This window comes from Mesoplodon densirostris, chromosome 16 (assembly GCF_025265405.1).
Source record: "Mesoplodon densirostris isolate mMesDen1 chromosome 16, mMesDen1 primary haplotype, whole genome shotgun sequence".
NCBI lineage: Eukaryota > Metazoa > Chordata > Mammalia > Artiodactyla > Ziphiidae > Mesoplodon > Mesoplodon densirostris.
In genome coordinates this window covers 70,125,752-70,142,810 of record NC_082676.1, presented here as the reverse complement: position 1 = coordinate 70,142,810, position 17,059 = coordinate 70,125,752, and the positions used below count along the sequence as shown (strand labels likewise).

General features: G+C 46.3%; 1 protein-coding gene across 5 annotated transcripts in view; it reads left to right on the top strand.

Annotated features, from left to right (window-relative positions):
* Positions 1-17,059, top strand: part of RALGAPA2 (Ral GTPase activating protein catalytic subunit alpha 2) — a 285,182-nt gene that overhangs the window by 154,059 nt on the left and 114,064 nt on the right. For all 5 annotated transcript variants that reach the window (XM_060120092.1, XM_060120091.1, XM_060120089.1 and 2 more), the window contains 7 exons: positions 1,099-1,227; positions 2,343-2,401; positions 8,301-8,409; positions 12,249-12,359; positions 13,642-13,710; positions 14,567-14,704; positions 15,174-15,357. In XM_060120092.1, the coding sequence (XP_059976075.1) occupies positions 1,099-1,227; positions 2,343-2,401; positions 8,301-8,409; positions 12,249-12,359; positions 13,642-13,710; positions 14,567-14,704; positions 15,174-15,357 (799 nt within the window). The remainder of the gene's footprint in view (positions 1-1,098; positions 1,228-2,342; positions 2,402-8,300; positions 8,410-12,248; positions 12,360-13,641; positions 13,711-14,566; positions 14,705-15,173; positions 15,358-17,059) is intronic.

Genomic DNA, 17,059 nt, shown 5'->3' with positions numbered 1-17,059 from the left:
CCCCGGGTGGTGTTTACTGGGCATCCTCGGGGGAGAGAAGTGACGAAGACTGTCTGCCCTCTGTCTTCATGGGGAATGCAAACATCAAATGAATACATAACACGTCGTCAGGAAGTGATACATACCAAGGGAAAACCCAAAGCACGGATGCTGGACGACACAGAGGTGGAATGACACGATGTCTTGAATTTGCTTTAAAACTGAAAGTGGAAAACTTTTAAACAAATTTTAAATATTGAAATGAAAAAAACGAAAAGGAGATAAATGAGGCAGGAGTGGTAACATCTTGAGTCTAGGCATCGGGTGCATGGATATAACATTCTGTCTACTTTTACATTTAGAGATTTTCTTAACAGGAAAGTAGAGGAAGGTAAAGGCAGCAGGTAAGAGGGCAGTGATGGAGGCTGGGTGGTGTCACACAGAATCATAGGACCCTGTGGCGAGGGGGAGCTTGTCAGGGGAGACACCTTCTGGACCCCGAGTGGAGATGGCAGACAGGTAGTCGGATCTACAGATCTGGACTGAGGAAGGAAGCCAGGGCTACCGAGAGGTGTTGAGGGGTCGGCGACATGTAGGAGGCATTTAAACCCTGGGGTCTGGACACCCCGGATGAGTTGAGTGTAGATCTCGGAGGGAAGAGGGCCAAGAACTGCACTCAGCACCCTGGAGTCTGTATCCTGAGGAAGCGAGGGGTCCCAGCAAGGAGACTGTCAGGTCCCCTCGGGAACCAAGAAAGGTGTCCAAGTGATGGACGGGCTCCCAGGTGCATGGGAGTTGTCAGCTGCATCCCCTGCCTTGCAGGGTCGGGTGAGACCAGGCCTGGATGGGAACTGGTGGGTCTTGTGTTGTGGAGGTCATGTAACGAGAAGCTGTGTGCTCACTGACCAACTTTGAAAAACCTGAACCTTTTGGTGTTAGTAGTTTCAAATCTTTGTATTTAAAAAATGAAGTAAAACAGTAAAGAGTAAACTTCACCCCTGATGCCGTTGCCCCAGCAGGGCTGCCTCAAAATCATGAAAAAGTAAAACACGTTGTTGCTTATCTAACGTTTATAACCAGAAGGAAAATGTGTGTCTCACTTCCCTTTGCCGTATGCAGCCCCCTCGTTTGGAAGCCCTCACCATTCTCGGGTCTCTGGTCTGCTTTCCCAACACCTACCGCGAGATCCCTCTGTGGCAGCCGGTGCCCGAAGTTACTGAAGTCACCAGGGGAACAGAAGATGTCAAGGTACGTGATGCAGTGACTGAATCTCAGGTTAGCATCTTCTATAAATTTATTTATTTATTTATTATTTTTTATTTTTGACTGTGTTGGGTCTTTGCTGCTGTGCACGGGCTTCCTCTAGTTGAGGCGAGCGGGGGCTACTCTTCGTTGCGGTGCGCGGGCTTCTCATTGCAGTGGCTTCTCTTGTTGCAGAGCACGGGCTCTAGGCGTGCAGGCTTCAGTAGCTGTGGCTCATGGGCCTAGCTGCTCCGCGGCATGTGGGAATTTCCCGGGCCAGGGATCGAACCCATGTCCCCCTGTATTGGCAGGCAGATTCTTAACCACTGCGCCACCAGGGAAGCCCTGGTTAGCATCTTCTAACTCGAGCTGTGTGGTTCTCTCTTCCATTATTATGCATTGAGCTGCTTATCCCTGAAAGTTTTGCTATATCGTTTAGATGTATCAGTTGTTTTTTTAGAAGGCTGGTTTTGGGGGGATTAAATGAACTAGATGGAGAGTGATGGTTAGGTTCCTCGGGTGTTTTTTATTAGATCTGTTTATCATGCCTATGGATCATGATTATGTAATGAATCATTCTTTGTAATAATTTTATTAGTTTAACTATGCTGCATTAGTGCATCAAATGAATTTATAAGAAATAATTGAAATAAGCTAAACATTCAATCCCATTGTTGGCCTGATTAAATACTACTACTATTTGAGGTTCTAATTTAATCCTTGGAGAGTAAAATTAAACAGTCTCTCCTCAGCTGACTTTGGGGCAAAGAAAAATGCTTTTCAAATCAATCCATTAATTTATCTATCTATAGTACACAAGTACAACGTGTAATTCAGTGTACGATGTATAATCCAGTTGAAGTAAAAGAAAACCAAGATTTTTCCTATGACGAAGAGTCATTTGCTCTGCTTGGTTTTTATTGTATACACAGAAACGCTCTTCCCTAGGCAGGCTCAAAGCCCTGCGAGCCCCCGGCTGAGACCACCATGCTGCTCCGCTGAGCCCCCTGTGTCCTTCCCCCAGTCCTTCAGTGGCCCCTCACTGCCTAGAATGAGGACAGAGCATGTGGGAAATCAACTACTAAACAAGGTTTTTATTTTACTTCATTTTGTGTTTTTAGCACTACCTCATAAGTACTTTACTGAAGAATGCCACAGAGGAACCAAATGAGTGTGCAAGGTAAATGCTAAATAAAAGGTAAACTAGTTTAGAATTTTAAGATACACATTCATGTGTAACCAGTTAATGTTAAAAATGCTTATTCTTTCACATTACTCTTACACTAAAAAGTACAGTAAGAATTATGTGGGGAAAATGCTTTATTAATTTTTTAAAAGGTGCCATTATTAAGTGAGAAGCACAAAGTGTAGATGATTGTGTGTAGCACGTGCTACCTGTTGTGTAAGAAAAAGCAAGACTGTGAATACATAGGTGTATTCCCCGATATTTTTAACAAGGAAGAAAATGGAAGGATAAACCAAAACTTATAAAAATGATATACTTACAGGATAGTGATTCTCAATTGGCAGTGATTTTGTACCCCAGGAAACATTCAGCAATGTCTGGAAACATTTTGGTTGCTTCCACCAGGCATCTGAGATTGCTGGCAGTCTGTGGCCAAGATAGGAGGTTTTCTGGGGCACGTACAGAGTGAAAAGTTCCTACCTGTTCTCCCCAGGTGAGGCCAGGAGCTGGGAGTACTGGTGGAGGGCACACCAGTTTCTGATCCTCCACCTCCAAGCTTGTAAGGTCACCAGAAGCCCAGCTCCGCCTCTTGCTCATGTCCTGCTCCCTCCGGGCCGGTTCCAAGATAGCAGCGGGCACTTGCACTGTCTTGTTAGCTCTCCGATAATTTTCAAGAGCTTTTTCTTTTGTATTTTGTCTAACTTCTTCACTTATCTTCAGTGGATGGTTTAGTCACAATTTTCTAGTCTGCCACTACCAGAAGCTGTAAATTCATGATCAATTTGATAATATTAAGTAACCCTGCATTTGGGGATAAACCCAACTTGGTTTACACGGCACTGGATCTGATTTGACTAACATTTTGTTCAGGAAAGTTGCATTTATATTCATGGCTTTTAATTTTCTTTCCCCATCCTGTCCTTGTCAGGTTTGATTACAAGGTTAGATAGTCTTACAAAATGAGCAAAGTGCTGCTTCATTCTGTTTAGTCAGCAAGAGTTTTTGTAAAATTGGAGTTGACAGTCTTGTGTATTTATTTAATAGACCTTGATAGTAAAGCTATCAAGGTATTTTCTTTATAAGAAGGTTCACCACGGACTCATTTTCTTCAGTGATTTTAAGAAAAAGGTTTTTTTTTGACAGTTTAGATAAACTAAAATTTTCTAAAAACTTGTCCATTCCAAGTTTTGAAACATTGTGGCATCCATGGTGTTTCCATTATCCCTTTGCTATCTTTTATCTCTTTCACTTCTATAGCTATAAGCACTTTTTCATCTCTGACACTTTTTGTGTGTTCTCTGATTTTTCTCACTAGTCTTACCAAATATCTGTCAATTTTATTGGTCTTTTCAAAGAAGAGACTTTTGTCTTTGTTCAACCTCTCTATTCTATATTTGTTTTTAATTTCCTACTCTCTGCTCTTTTTTTAATGTTCATTCTACTTTCTTTACATTCTATAATTCTTTTTCTCACTTTTGAAGTTGTATACTTAGTATATTAATTCTCAGCCTTTCTTTTATACAAATATGAACAGTTAAGTCCATATGTTTATTTCTAGGTGCTACTTTGTCTGAGTTCTTTAAGTTTTGATATGTAATATTTTTGCATTACAAAGTTTTTCCAATTTCTGTTATGATTCCTCTATTGAGTCATGATTTATTGAGCAATATATTTCTTAATTTCCAAAAATATGGTTATTTCTATTTATCTTTATGCTGCTCATGTCTTAGTTAATTGCATTGTGGATCAAAAATGTTGTTGGTCTTTGGAATTGTTGAGATTTGCTTTATGGCCCAATATGTAGTCAGTTTTTGCAAATGTCCCATATATGCTTGAAAGAATGTATATACTATTCTTCAGTTGTTGGGTGTAGTGTTCTAGATGTGTCCGTTAGATTAATTGTTTTAATCATGTGTTTCAAATATTATATATTCTTTCTATTTTTTCATCATCTAGATCATTTACTGAGGAGATGTTAAAAATCTCCCAATTTATGGTGCATTTATATATTTCTCTTCATATTTCTGTCAATTTTTGTTTTATATATTTTGAAGCTATGTTATTAGCTGCACAGAAGTGTAAAATTATCCTATCTCTATAGTTAATCAAATCTTTTATATTTATGTAGTGACCTCTTTATCTTTAAGGGTGATATTTTTATCTTAAAGACCAGTTGTCTGCTATTGATTCAGCTATATTTTTAAATAATATTTTCTTTTAAATTTAACCTTTCTATATTCTTCTCTTTTAAATGTCTTTGCAAAAACTGTACGTGCTTGATTTTATGTGTTTATCCTGTCTGATCTTTAGCTTTTAACTGAAGCTTTAGTTCATTTGCATTTACTGTAGTTACTGATATATTTGGATGTAATTCTTTCATCTTATTTTATACTTTGCTATTTGTCTTTTTCAATATTTCTTTCATTTTCTCCTTTTTTTTTTAACCTTCATTTTTTTTCACTCACCTTTTCTTCCTTCCTTCCTTCCTTTGTTTTTGGACTGATTGTGTTTTTGTCACATTCCATTTATTACCTCTATTTTCTTAAAAGTCATAGACTTTCAGTTCTTTTAGAGGCTGCCTTACAAATTTTAATATGCATACTTATCTTACTAGTTCTTAGTCTGTCTTTAGCCTCCTCCGGGACGATGCCAGTTCCTTAGAATGTAATCTTCTGATTTTGCTCCTCTGTCACTGTAGTTGTTCCTCTCCTGTCTGCCTTCTCTACCTACCTCTGGGAGTTAGAGTGACTCGGGGTTTAGGGCTGGCTGTCTTCCCTCTCCATGACGTTCCTAGGTGCTCTTATTCATTTCACCAGATTTTTAACAGCATCTGCTTGCTGATGATACTGAATTTATTTTCCTGGCCCCTTCTGTCAACCCCTTAAATATTCAGGCTTATATATTAAACTGCCTACTTGATATCTCAACTTGGCTGTCTTAACACATGTAAACTTAACACAACCATAACTGAAGCCTTGAGTCTGCCGTCTGCCCCAGAGCCTAACTGTCCTCAGACATCATCTCAGTACTTGTCACCATCATCTGCCCAGAATGTCAATTCAGAAACTTGGGAAAATCCTTGATTTCTCCTTTACCTGCACCTGCTACCTTCAGACCTTCAACAAGTCTTGGAAGTATCTTTCTTCCCTCTTTTCCTTTAGTGGAGAAAGCCAAATTCCTGTGGAGTTAAAAGTGGAATAGAAATATGTATAATATGGTCAGTCTTTCTTAGTTGTGTGTCAAAGGAGTTAGGCAATGAAATTAAGGTCATATGAGTGTAGATAAGCAAGCAGACTGAAATATGATCAAGATTTCAAATAAATGGAGGAGAATTGAGAGAGAATATAGTTATAATTGTGAGTGATAGTAATTCAGAAAAATTAAGAAAAAACAAGAAGGTTTTGTTATGTAAATTGGAGTGGTATGAGATGGCATAGTAGCAAACAGTATTAAGAGTGTATCGGGGGGCTTCCCTGGTGGCGCTGTGGTTGGGAATCTGCCTGCCGGTGCAGGGGACACGGGTTCGAGACCTGGCCTGGGAGGATCCCACATGCTGCGGAGCAGCTGGGCCCGTGCGCCACAGCTACTGAGCCTGAGCTCTGGAGCCCACGAGCCACAACTGCTGAGCCCGTGTGCCACAACTACTGAAGCCTGCTTGCCTAGAGCCTGTGCTCTGCAGCAGGAGAGGCCATGACAGTGAGAGGCCTGTGCACCGCTAAGAGTAGCCCCTGCTCACCACAGCTAGAGAGGACCCGAGCACAGCAACAAAGACCCAACAGCCAAAATAAATAAATAAATTAATTAATTAATTAATTTTAAAAAAAGAGTGTATCGGAATACAGACTGAGAGTAAGGTAGTACTGCCATTAGCTTAAAAAAGAGTCTTGATAGATAAGACTCATTCACAATCACAAAGGACATCCTGGGGATATAGAGAACATGAGGAGTCCCTGGGAGTGTAAGAATAGGAAGATGCTAAAGAGGATGTTAAATGATGAGTTTCAAAGAGAGACAACAGCAGGAAGAGCTGTTATAAGCCAGTGTGGCTTAAACCTCAAGGCAGGTGAGAGTAGCTTAGGTTATACAACCATTTTACAGGTCGCAGTCTTCTCCATAGTGCAAGGCTAATAGTTACAGAGACATGCAGGTGTTCCTAGAAACGGGAGCTCTTTGCTCTTAACAAATTACACTTAACAAATAGGTTAATGGGTCATAAAAAAAAAAAAAGAATACACACACATATATATACACACATGCACTCAAAGGAAGAGCAGCTCTTAAAATGGTAACAGTATGATTTGGGGCATAATCCCAAGTGGTATAGTTTTCATGGGTCAAACAATCAGTCTGGGTTTGGCTGAGGGAAGATAAAGAGGCTTTGGGACAGATTATAGAGTTCTTGGGAATAACTATGGACTAAGATGCAAAGGGCAATTTCTAGGAATTGGGCAAGAGAAGAGAGACATGTAGACAATTCCAGACAGTCAGGAAGGTGTGGAGCTCCGTCTCACGCCAGTGCCGGAGAAACAAGAAAGGCCCGGCACACACCTTGTAACCGAGGTAAAAGCACAGCTGTTACCGAGGGAGTTTTGGTAGAAGGTGACATGGTCGCCAAAGGGGTTTTAATGAACTGGTTCGGAAGCACTTAGTCCATTCTCATCGAAAGAGGTGAGAATCCAGTGAAGTATGGTGGTTTTAAAACCTCAAAATAGCTTGATTTTAATTGCTGAATTATACTGATGGCAAAGGGACGTTCAGTGCAGAGGGATGGGCAGTGTGTCCGGTTTGACTGGCCCTGGATGTGACCTCCTGCTACAGAGAACAGCATATTACATATCACAGCAAGCATCTGGTTCCAAGTAGTGGTTTGAAGCCCCTTTTTGTTCAGAAAGTGAGCAGGTTGGAGGGCAAGCATTTAAATTTCATATACATGCATTCAGGAAACATTCAGAAGAATGTGACTTTTTGATCATTGCAAAAGATAGTAGAGTGTATCAATTCCAAAGAGAATTACTGTCCAATCTTTTTTTTTTTAATTTTATTTTTTATTTATGGCTGTGTTGGGTCTTTGTTTCTGTGTGAGGGCTTTCTCCAGTTGTGGCAAGCGGGGGCCACTCTTCATCGCGGTGCGCGGGCCTCTCACTATCGCGGCCTCTCTTGTTGCAGAGCACAGGCTCCAGACACGCAGGCTCAGTAATTGTGGCTCACGGGCCTAGTTGCTCCGTGGCATGTGGGATCTTCCCAGACCAGGGCTCGAAGCCGTGTCCCCTGCCTTGGCAGGCAGACTCTCAACCACTGTGCCACCAGGGAAGCCCTACCATCCAATCTTGATTTATAATTGAGAAAGGTAATTTTTAAAGGAGTATGCAACTTAAAGAATATTTGGTCTTAACACATTATTTAAAAGAAGTAACAGTGAAACTTATTTTGAAAGTTGTACTCAGGTATTCTTTACGATAAAATATAGGATTTGTCCTCTGTTTTTGGTAAGTGTGTATTTTATTGTAAGGAAAACAATTACAAACTCAATTTCCAACAATCTTCTAAGATTCATGTTTTTGATTCTTCCTCAGAAATATCCTGAAGCAAGAAATTGTAATAAAAAAATTAGTTTCAGCAAAAATAAGTCATACATGTGCTGTGACAATTAACAGAAAATATACCATTTATTTCATTAAATATTTAATTATTAACCATTATGAATATTTCTATTTGTCCTGAAAACTGGTCTATTGAGGATACCTTATCTTTTTTCTCAAGAAGACATTTTGTTAATGTGTCTGTAACTTTTGTACTTTGTAAACAAGGCTTAAAATATTTTGTCATTTGAAAATACCAAGAAAATGCATCTCTTCTTGAGAGTTTTCCTCCTTGTCTCCTTCTTTTTCAAAAGGTGCATTGCCATTTGCTCCCTTGGGGTCTGGATCTGTGAAGAGCTTGCACAGGGCACGAACCATCCTCAGCTGAGAGAGGCCGTCAACGTGATCGGCGTCACTTTGAAGGTATTGCCAGTTTGTCGTGTATATTTGACATTAAGCTGTTTCCCAGGTATTCAACCCGTTTTAGTTTGAATTAGCCCCATTTCTATTTCCCCCTACATTACAGAGAAGTTTTGATTCAGAAATCTTTTCTCTCAGAGCCACGTTGAACGTTCTGTGAGGGGTCCTGGCAAAGCCACCGATGGCTGCTTACCCCCTGGCGGCTACAGCCTGGCTGTCCATAGCCTGAGCTTCATAGACCGGCCCAGTGGGTTCCTCTGGTGGCTGGGCAGCTCCTGGGGCAAGCAGGATGCCTGTCACCTGTGGGTTGGAGTGACAAGAAAGTGGGGTTTCATGCCCTGGCCTCCTCGGCAGGACCAAGAGAGACCGGACAGCTCCTGGGCAACAGCCTGAGTGCTTCATGTCAGTGGGGCCTGGGGCACTTTGAGGGTGTCTTTCTTCCTTGGCTTTGTTAGTAAGAAGAGCTGCCATGTGCTGTGTGTTCACCTCATGCTGGACCAGATATTTCTTAGTATTTCTGTAATTTTTCAAAAAGTTCTTTAATTTTTCTATAATTATGAGGAGAAACATTAAGGCAGCAGAAGAGAATGTACCTGCCGTGTCGAGCCCTTGCCCTGTCAGGGACGTCCCAGCGCAGTGCACGGACTGAGCCATGGAACCCCGCCACCCCTGTGGACACTGCTGCTTCCCCCATTTTAGAAATAAAAGAGAAGGCGACTAAGGGAAAGGCCAAGGAACTTGCTCCAGCTTGAATTGCCGAGAGATCAGAGGGCCAGGATCAGCCAGATTGGCCTCCCTTTAAACATTGTAAATAACAGAGGAGAACTCCTGGGCAGAAGTCCTGGTCCCTGGGGCAGCTCCCTCACCTTTCAGTGCCTGTGTCGCTGTGCTGGTTGGAAGGGGGAGCACATCAGTATAAGAGAACCGAGGGCCAGAGAGGAAAGAGCAGCCTCAAGGAACACGGGGGACGGTGAGCGGCCACTCTGGGAAGAGGGCCTTAGGGGGCTTGGGGCTCTACCAGGGGGAGGAGAGCGCAGGGGAGAGGAGGGGGAAGAAGGGGAGGGGAGGGGAGAAGGAGGGAGAGGTGAGGAGGGGGAGAAGGGGAGGAGAAGGAACAGGGGTTGCGGGGAGGAGGAGGCCCGGCCCTACCTGCCCTGTCGGCAGCAGGGAGCACGAGTTCTGCCTGTGGGCTTTGCATGGCTCCGTCTCCAGGCTCTGCTCTGCTGGAACCGTGCCCTCCAGGAGCTCTTGGCGAGGTGGACATAGGTGTCCCCTCGGGCACGGGAAGGGCATGGGCAGCAAAGCTAGGGAAGCGCCCTCCAGGGGGTGTCGATAAAAACCAGCCTCTGGCCACGACAGCGATGGGAACAAAGTGCTGTGCAGCCTCTGGAGAACTCCACTCGGCTACTCGTTCGTTGCGCGTGGGACCTCGTGTGGGCAGCAGGGTGGGACTCTGCTAAGCCAGAGCCAGACTTACAGACTCCGGCGTCCTCATGGGCAAGTAGCAGCATCAGCTCGGGCTCGGGCCCTGCGTTCCTGCCCTCAGCCCCACTGTCCTCCTTCTCTTGCCCATCTTAGGAGCCATGGTCGACTCTCCCTTCCTCACCACCATGGTCCTGAACGGCCTTCGATCACTCCCGCCTGCTGCCCGGGGCCACCCCTCCCACAGCTGGCTCCCTCGGCCTCCTCCCCACCCCACCCCACCCCCGACCCCCATGGCCCGAGCCTGGACCTGCAGATCTGCCCTCCGTGCTGCTGCCCGAGAGGGACGTCCGTGAGTGGGCCCCTGCGTGCTGCACCAAGCCGCCAGTTCCTTCAGAGCGGGGACTGTGTCACCCTGTACGTCTTGTCCTCTGTGCTGCTAATTCAGTGCCGGGTACATCGTTGGTACCCCGTGGGCACGTGCTGGTGAGCAAGCGGGTGATATGTTTCATCCCCACATTCTGCAGCCCTCCACATGTCAGGAATGCCACCGCCCTCGCAGCCCTCCATAGCGACTCTTCTTGGCTCTTCTTGCCTTGCTGCCTGCACCCTGGGCCCTGGGCCCGCTGCCTGGAAGGAAACTGGCCCCTGCCCGACCCCGCGTTCTTCCCGGCTCAGTGCAGCTCTCCCCCTCCCTTCCCCCCACCCCGGCCCCAGTGTCTTCTCTCTGCCATCTGCCCTCACCTCTCACACCTCAACCCTCTCTGCCCTCTTGTCTGCCATGTCCCTCATTTCACCATTGTCACCTTGTCTGTCTCCGGCCATAATGCAAGAGCCATGCCAACCTTACGTTTCTACCACGTGACCCGACCAGCGGGACGCAACAGAAACGCCCCCGGTGCCCACTCTTACTCTTCCTCTCCCTCCACATTCCGACGTCCCCTCAGACCTCCTTGGGGCTGTGCTCGGCATTAGGAATATGACAGAGAATAAGATGCCAGAAGATAAACACACAAAACAACAAGCAAACAAACACAGAGGATCAGCTCTGATAGCCCTTAATGCCGTCCAGAAATTACAGCAGGGGAGGAGGATGGAACGGAAGAGCTGGAGGGGGTGGGCTCCACGCCTTTGGACAGGCTTGGTGGCCTCATGGGGGAGATGACATCTTGAGCCGTGATCTGAAAAATGTGGCAGCACCTGCTGAGTGCAGACCTGGGGAATGAGTGTCCCGGGCAGAGCAAGGAGCAGGTGCAAAGGCCCTGGGGCAGAAATAAGTCAGAGTGTTTGAGGAGTGGACAGAGGCCATGAGGGTCAGGGGGCGGGAGATCTGGGTGGCCAGAGGAGGCTATGCAGAGCCCCTTGGGGCAGATGCTCTCACCCCAGGTTTCCTTGTGCCTGTCAAGAGGGGAGCAGTCAGTAACTGTTCTGTAGAAGTAAAACTGGCCACCTTTCCCTTCTCATACTGTGATTTGTCACTGAGGTGCTAAATGTTGACTTCTCTCTGTTGTTTTTGTGGCCCTCTGGTCAGTTGGCATCTGCTTCCTGCAACCTGGAGCTCCTGGGGTGGAAATAGCTGAGACGCAAGTCCAGAGGTCTCCCTAGACAGGGACACAGATTTGGTGACAAAGCGTTCTGCCCTAGATGATGGGGTGTGGATGGCAGTGTGGCCCAGGGTCTGGCCAGGGAGGGAGCACCGGTAGTCCTCATCCCTCTCACATACCCCCAGCCCACAGTCCCTGCGGGAACTGACCCATTGCTGTGCCGTCTCTCAAGAAACAGGGGCACCTAGAGGACCCTGAACACACGCCAGAAGCAGAAAACAGACTCAATAATTGAATATCCCATAACTTTGAATTATGTTCTCCTAGCTCCACATTTTTCACATTTCTTAGAATGTTATATGTGCAGGTTAAGTTTAGTGTCATCGGATAGAAAAGCTTTTGATCAATCCTTGTTTCTCCAAGTGTAAAATGAAGATAACGTCTGCCTTATGGAACTGTTAATGAAGAGTTATCAAGGTGAAAATGAGTACAATTCTTGTAAAAGGTTCAGTACACAGGGGATACTCAATAATGTACTACATTTCCGTTTCCTCCAGTCGGCAAAACTGTCATTTGTGTGATCTGCATAAGGCGTTTGAATTTATGGTTTTAATTTCCAAATTATTAAATGACAACTACTTGTTTCTATAGAATGTTATGTAAATTAGTACAGCTAGTCTAGACAGAAGGCAGTTACAGGACGGTGACCGCATACAAACTGTCTGGTGATAAGATACATTTTTCATATATTTAATGCAGAACAGGGACATGGATTCCCAAATGGAGCTGGAAGGAAATCGTTGTTGTGTTCTTCTTTAGGAATACTGCACACGTGAAGTGAGGTTATTTCGTTTGGGGTTTTGTTTCCTTTTCTAGTTTCCTAACAAAATCGTGGCCCAGGTAGCTTGTGATGTGCTTCAGTTGCTGGTTTCCTACTGGGAAAAGCTTCAGATGTTTGAAACCTCTCTGCCTCGGAAAATTGCAGAAGTAAGTCTTTTTCCCATAATGCTCAAACATCAGCGTTTCCCTTTTATTACACTGGATATTTAATTAATTCTAGATACTCAAATAATGGTTGGAGAACCAACCATTAAACTGCCGCGTGAGTCACCCATTTTCAGAGTAAATTGCGCTGGTTCTTCTCAGCTGCGATTTCAGGCACCACGTAAGAAGCCACCAGTGTTCCAGGGCAGCCTTACGCTTGGGGAGTTTGAAAGGCAAACACGACCACAACAAAGAGACCTTTTGTCGATTGGGCTTCATTCATCCAGAGTAATTTGGATGGTGCCAACAAGGAGTCGGCAGCTGGTTGTGATGCCCTGTGTGTGTGGGCGGGGTATGGGGGCCTCTCCCAGACCGAAGGCCCGGACTGAGTTTTCTGCCATAGCGTGATCCCCCGGCTGTAATGAGATTACGACTGTAATACCCTCCGTGGGGTCACTGGTGGAGGACGGGGGCAAGAGGAACAGGAAGAACCTTCTGCACGAAAACACCCCGGACGTCAGTGGCATGTGAAGGTGCCGGCTTGCACAGGGGCAGGTACCCTCACCCTGTAGGTGTGGTTGGTAAGGCTCGGCTGTTCCTGCCAGGTTTTGTAGCTGCCCTACTTTAAACATGCCCTGTTCTGTACACACCCAGTGCAGAGGAAGGGATATGATTTATTTTCTCTCGGCCCTAGACAAATTTCACCCGTGAGGTCACTTTGTTCTCTCAGAGATACAGCAGAAATCACAAGTGATTTTCAACCTCAAGGGACCTAGAGTGAAACAGAACTTTGGACGATAGGCATATAAGCTGCTGCAAAATGTAAAGTTGGGTTTTAGGGCAACCGTATAATTTATCACCTAAACGGGAATACCTTTGAGAATGAAAGTGGTGCTGTTACCCTGCAGCTGCAGGTGTGGGGAGACCTGGGGTAATTTATAAGAAAAGTAAATGGGAGCATCTTCATAATTACTTTTGCAAGTGTTTGTTGCTTTCCTTGTGAGAAGTGTGGAGACAGATAATGGAGATTGTGTGACTGCAGACAGAAATACTCCTTCCTCTGGGCCCCCGATTTCACTGCCAGCAGAGTGGAAACAGGTGTGGCCATCGCCTTCTGGTTTTCAGGTCACACAAATCTCTGAGGTGACTCTTCGCTTGATGTCACCTTCCTCTGGGAGTTGGCACCAGGCTGGCTTTAGTGGCAAGGCAGTCCTGGGTCTCCTTTCACATGGCTTCCAGAACTGTTACTAGGGTCTGTTTGATTGGGAATTTGTCTTCTCTGCAGATCCTCGTGGCCACAATTGCTTTTCTTTTACCAAGTGCAGAGTACTCCTCTGTGGAAACAGATAAGAAGGTAAGTGGCACATCAGCCAAGTCCTCCTTAGAGTTTGTTTTTGTTTTTTTTTAGAGAATGGCTCTTCTTTTGTTTTTTTTTAGAATTTTATTTATTTTTTTATATAGCAGGTTCTTACTAGTCATCCATTATATACATATTAGTGTATATATGTCAATTCCAATCTCTAGAGTTTGTTTTTTTTTGTTTGTTTGTTTGTTTTGCAGTACGCGGGCCTCTCACTGTTGTGGAGCACAGGCTCCGGACGCGCAGGCTCAGCGGCCATGGCTCACGGGCCCAGCCGCTCCGCGGCATGTGGGGTCTTCCCGGACCGGGGCACGAACCCGTGTCCCCTGCATTGGCAGGCGGACTCTCAACCACTGCGCCACCAGGGAAGCCCTCTAGAATTTGTTTTTTAAGAATGTAATAGGACAGATGGCAAATACTATCACATGCAGGGCTATCCTTTATAATATCCCCTGTTAGGGGCTTCCCGGGTGACGCAGTGGTTGAGAGTCCGCCTGCCAATGCAGGGGACACGGGTTCGTGCCCCGGTCCAGGAGGACCCCACATGCCGCGGAGCGGCTGGGCCCGTGAGCCATGGCCACTGAGCCTGCGCGTCCGGAGCCTGTGCTCCGCAACGGGAGAGGCCACACGGTGAGAGGTCCGGGTACCGCAAAAAAAAAAAAGAAAAAACAAGGATATCTATAATATCCCCTGTTAGGACTGGTCCTAACAGCCTCTCTGCGAAAACCTCCTTCATTCCTGTGTCCCTGGACAATGGCTGCAATGCCGGGAAGGTTCTGCAGTTTGCTGTCACTTGGGGTGGAGTGTGCGGGGCCGCAGCCTGAGGCTCTGGGTCTGCTTCCTCCTCCAGTTCCTCGTGTCCCTGCTGCTCTGCCTCCTGGACTGGTGCATGGCGCTGCCGGCGGGCGCCCTCCTCCACCCCGTGTCCACGGCGGCCCTGGACGAGCAGCCCGCGGCCCGGACCCCCTTGCTGGATTACATCTACAGGGTGAGTCTCCCCCAGGCCTCGGGGCATGGAGCGTGGACTGCAGCATCAGAGAATCACCAAAACAGGTTTTAGGCATTCACATACTTATCTGTGCCCTTTTGACAAGGATTTATGGGGGTTCAACATTTTAAAAGAAATGAGTGAGAGCAGAACAGTTATGATTATAGAGAAGCAGTGGTTACCCAGTTCAGGATGCGCGCATCTTACCCGACTGTTATCGTCAAACAACTGCAGTTTGGTCAGAATCCCCCAGTGTTCATGGGACGTGGTCTGTATCTGCTTCGTTATGAAAAGAACTGTTTCTGTTGTAGGAATATCCACAGCCTTAGTTGGACAAAATCTGTTTATCAAAGGAAGAAAAAGTATAATGGTCCCAGTTATCTCCTCAGTGCTGTTGTAGTTTGACAGGTCGTCAGGGGGCAGGAGGTTGGGGGCATCCCTGGCACACAATCCCTTCCGTGCTTCACAGGTTCTGCACTGCTGTGTTTGCGGCTCAAGCACGTACACCCAGCAGAGCCGCTACACCCTGACCCTGGCTGACCTGTCGTCCGCGGATTACGACCCCTTCCTCCCACTGGCAAACGTGAAGAATTCCGAGCCAGTCCAATTTCATTCATCAGCAGAACTGGGCAACCTGCTTACTGTCGAAGAGGGTAAGATTCTTCAGAATAGTCATTCCAGTTGGCAGGAAAAGGAAAGACGGTAGCCTTTTGTTAATACTCGCTGTGTTACTTTTTAAGAATCCGGTGGTTGAAATCCAGGTTTCTAGAGGGTTCTGTGATAGCAAGTCCTTCCTTCCTCGTTTCCTCTCTTTTTCTGTTCTCCTCCCCTTTCTTTTCCCATCTGAGTTAAATTTTGTATTATCGAGGACCCACGGGACCCACAAACCCACAAACACACTCCATTTTCTGTCCCCAAGGAGCTTTTCATCTCATGGTGGCGGGGTGGGTGGGGCGACAGGATTCAGGCAGAAGGACTCGTGTGTGACCCGGTAGCACCATAGGGGCTTCCCACGGAGAAGGACCTAAGCCAGACTTGGAAGGACGGGCTGACTTTGCGGGAGCTGGTACAGTGTCGGGACCAGGCGGGCATCACAAAGGGATGGTGTGAGGCCACTCTTCTCCCAGCGGAGGGCCCATCGTAGACATGTGGGTGTGTCAGGACCTCGGGGCTGTGCTTACCCCCCTAACCACCTTCTCCCCAAATGACAAGAGCCCATCTCTAGGCCTTGGAATGTGAGTCAGCATGTGGATGTGTCATCTGTATGTGTGATATATGCCATCTATATGCCTCACATACACACACGCACTAAAACTAGTGAACTCTGAAGACTGATGAATTCTTTCGGTGACAAATGTGATATTGTACTATTGTTACTCAAGACGTTACCATTCGGGTGAAGGATATCTGGGCTCTCTCTGTATTACTTCTTACAAGTGCGTGTGAATCTTCAATTGTCTCAAAAATTAAAAGTTAAAAAAAAATGTGGGTATAAAGTGTTAGATCATCCATGAAAATGTTATGGACTTTGCAAGTTAAAAACCTAGGCCTAAGAACAGAACCTTGTGGGTAAAACTTCCTTAAAGAAAGAGGAGCGAGGGCATGTCACGAGGAAAACAAAGTCAGGGAAATGGACAAAGAACCAAAAGGAGTCATTTCTAGGAGGTCAAGGGAAGAAAGCAGGCAAGGCGCTGAAGAAGGTCAGCAGGGTCACAGGCTTCCAGAAGCTCGGGGAGGGTGAGACCAGAACAGCAGCTGTTTTATTTCCCAACCAAGTGTTTGGTGGTGGGTTTTGCTGAATACTTTGCACAGCGTGGTTGGTCTGCAGCCAGACAGCATGAGCAGGTGACCTGGGGCATGACTGTTTGGGGCCCCAAGACAGTCCCCCGTGGGGCCTCCTGGGAAGGGAGGAAGGACACAGCAGCATTAGCCAGTGAGGGTTCAGGTCCAGGGCTGTGTTTGCAAGACTGCAGAGTCCGGAGTGTGCTTCTAGCTGGGAGGTGGGGACAGGCGTGGGGTGCCAGTCAGGAGCGAGGCCTCATTTTAGCTCCTTTTATAGACGAGCAGACCAAGGCAAAGGGATTTTCCCAAGGGTATACAGGTCAGAAGTAACAGAGGTGGAATGTGGACTTAAGGTTTATCCACAGGGTCCTGGAACAGCAAATTCTTCACGCGGGGTTTTGCGTAGTGGAGACGGAAGACTGATCAGGGCTGTGTTGCTGGCTGGCAGCACGAGGCACCTCATCACGTTGTGTCGCCCTTTTGCCCTCCGTTTGCTTCGTCATTTGTGGGTCTCCTTCTGGAGTCCCCTGTTCTTTCCAGTTGCAATCTTTTCTTGACATTTTTTTCCCACAG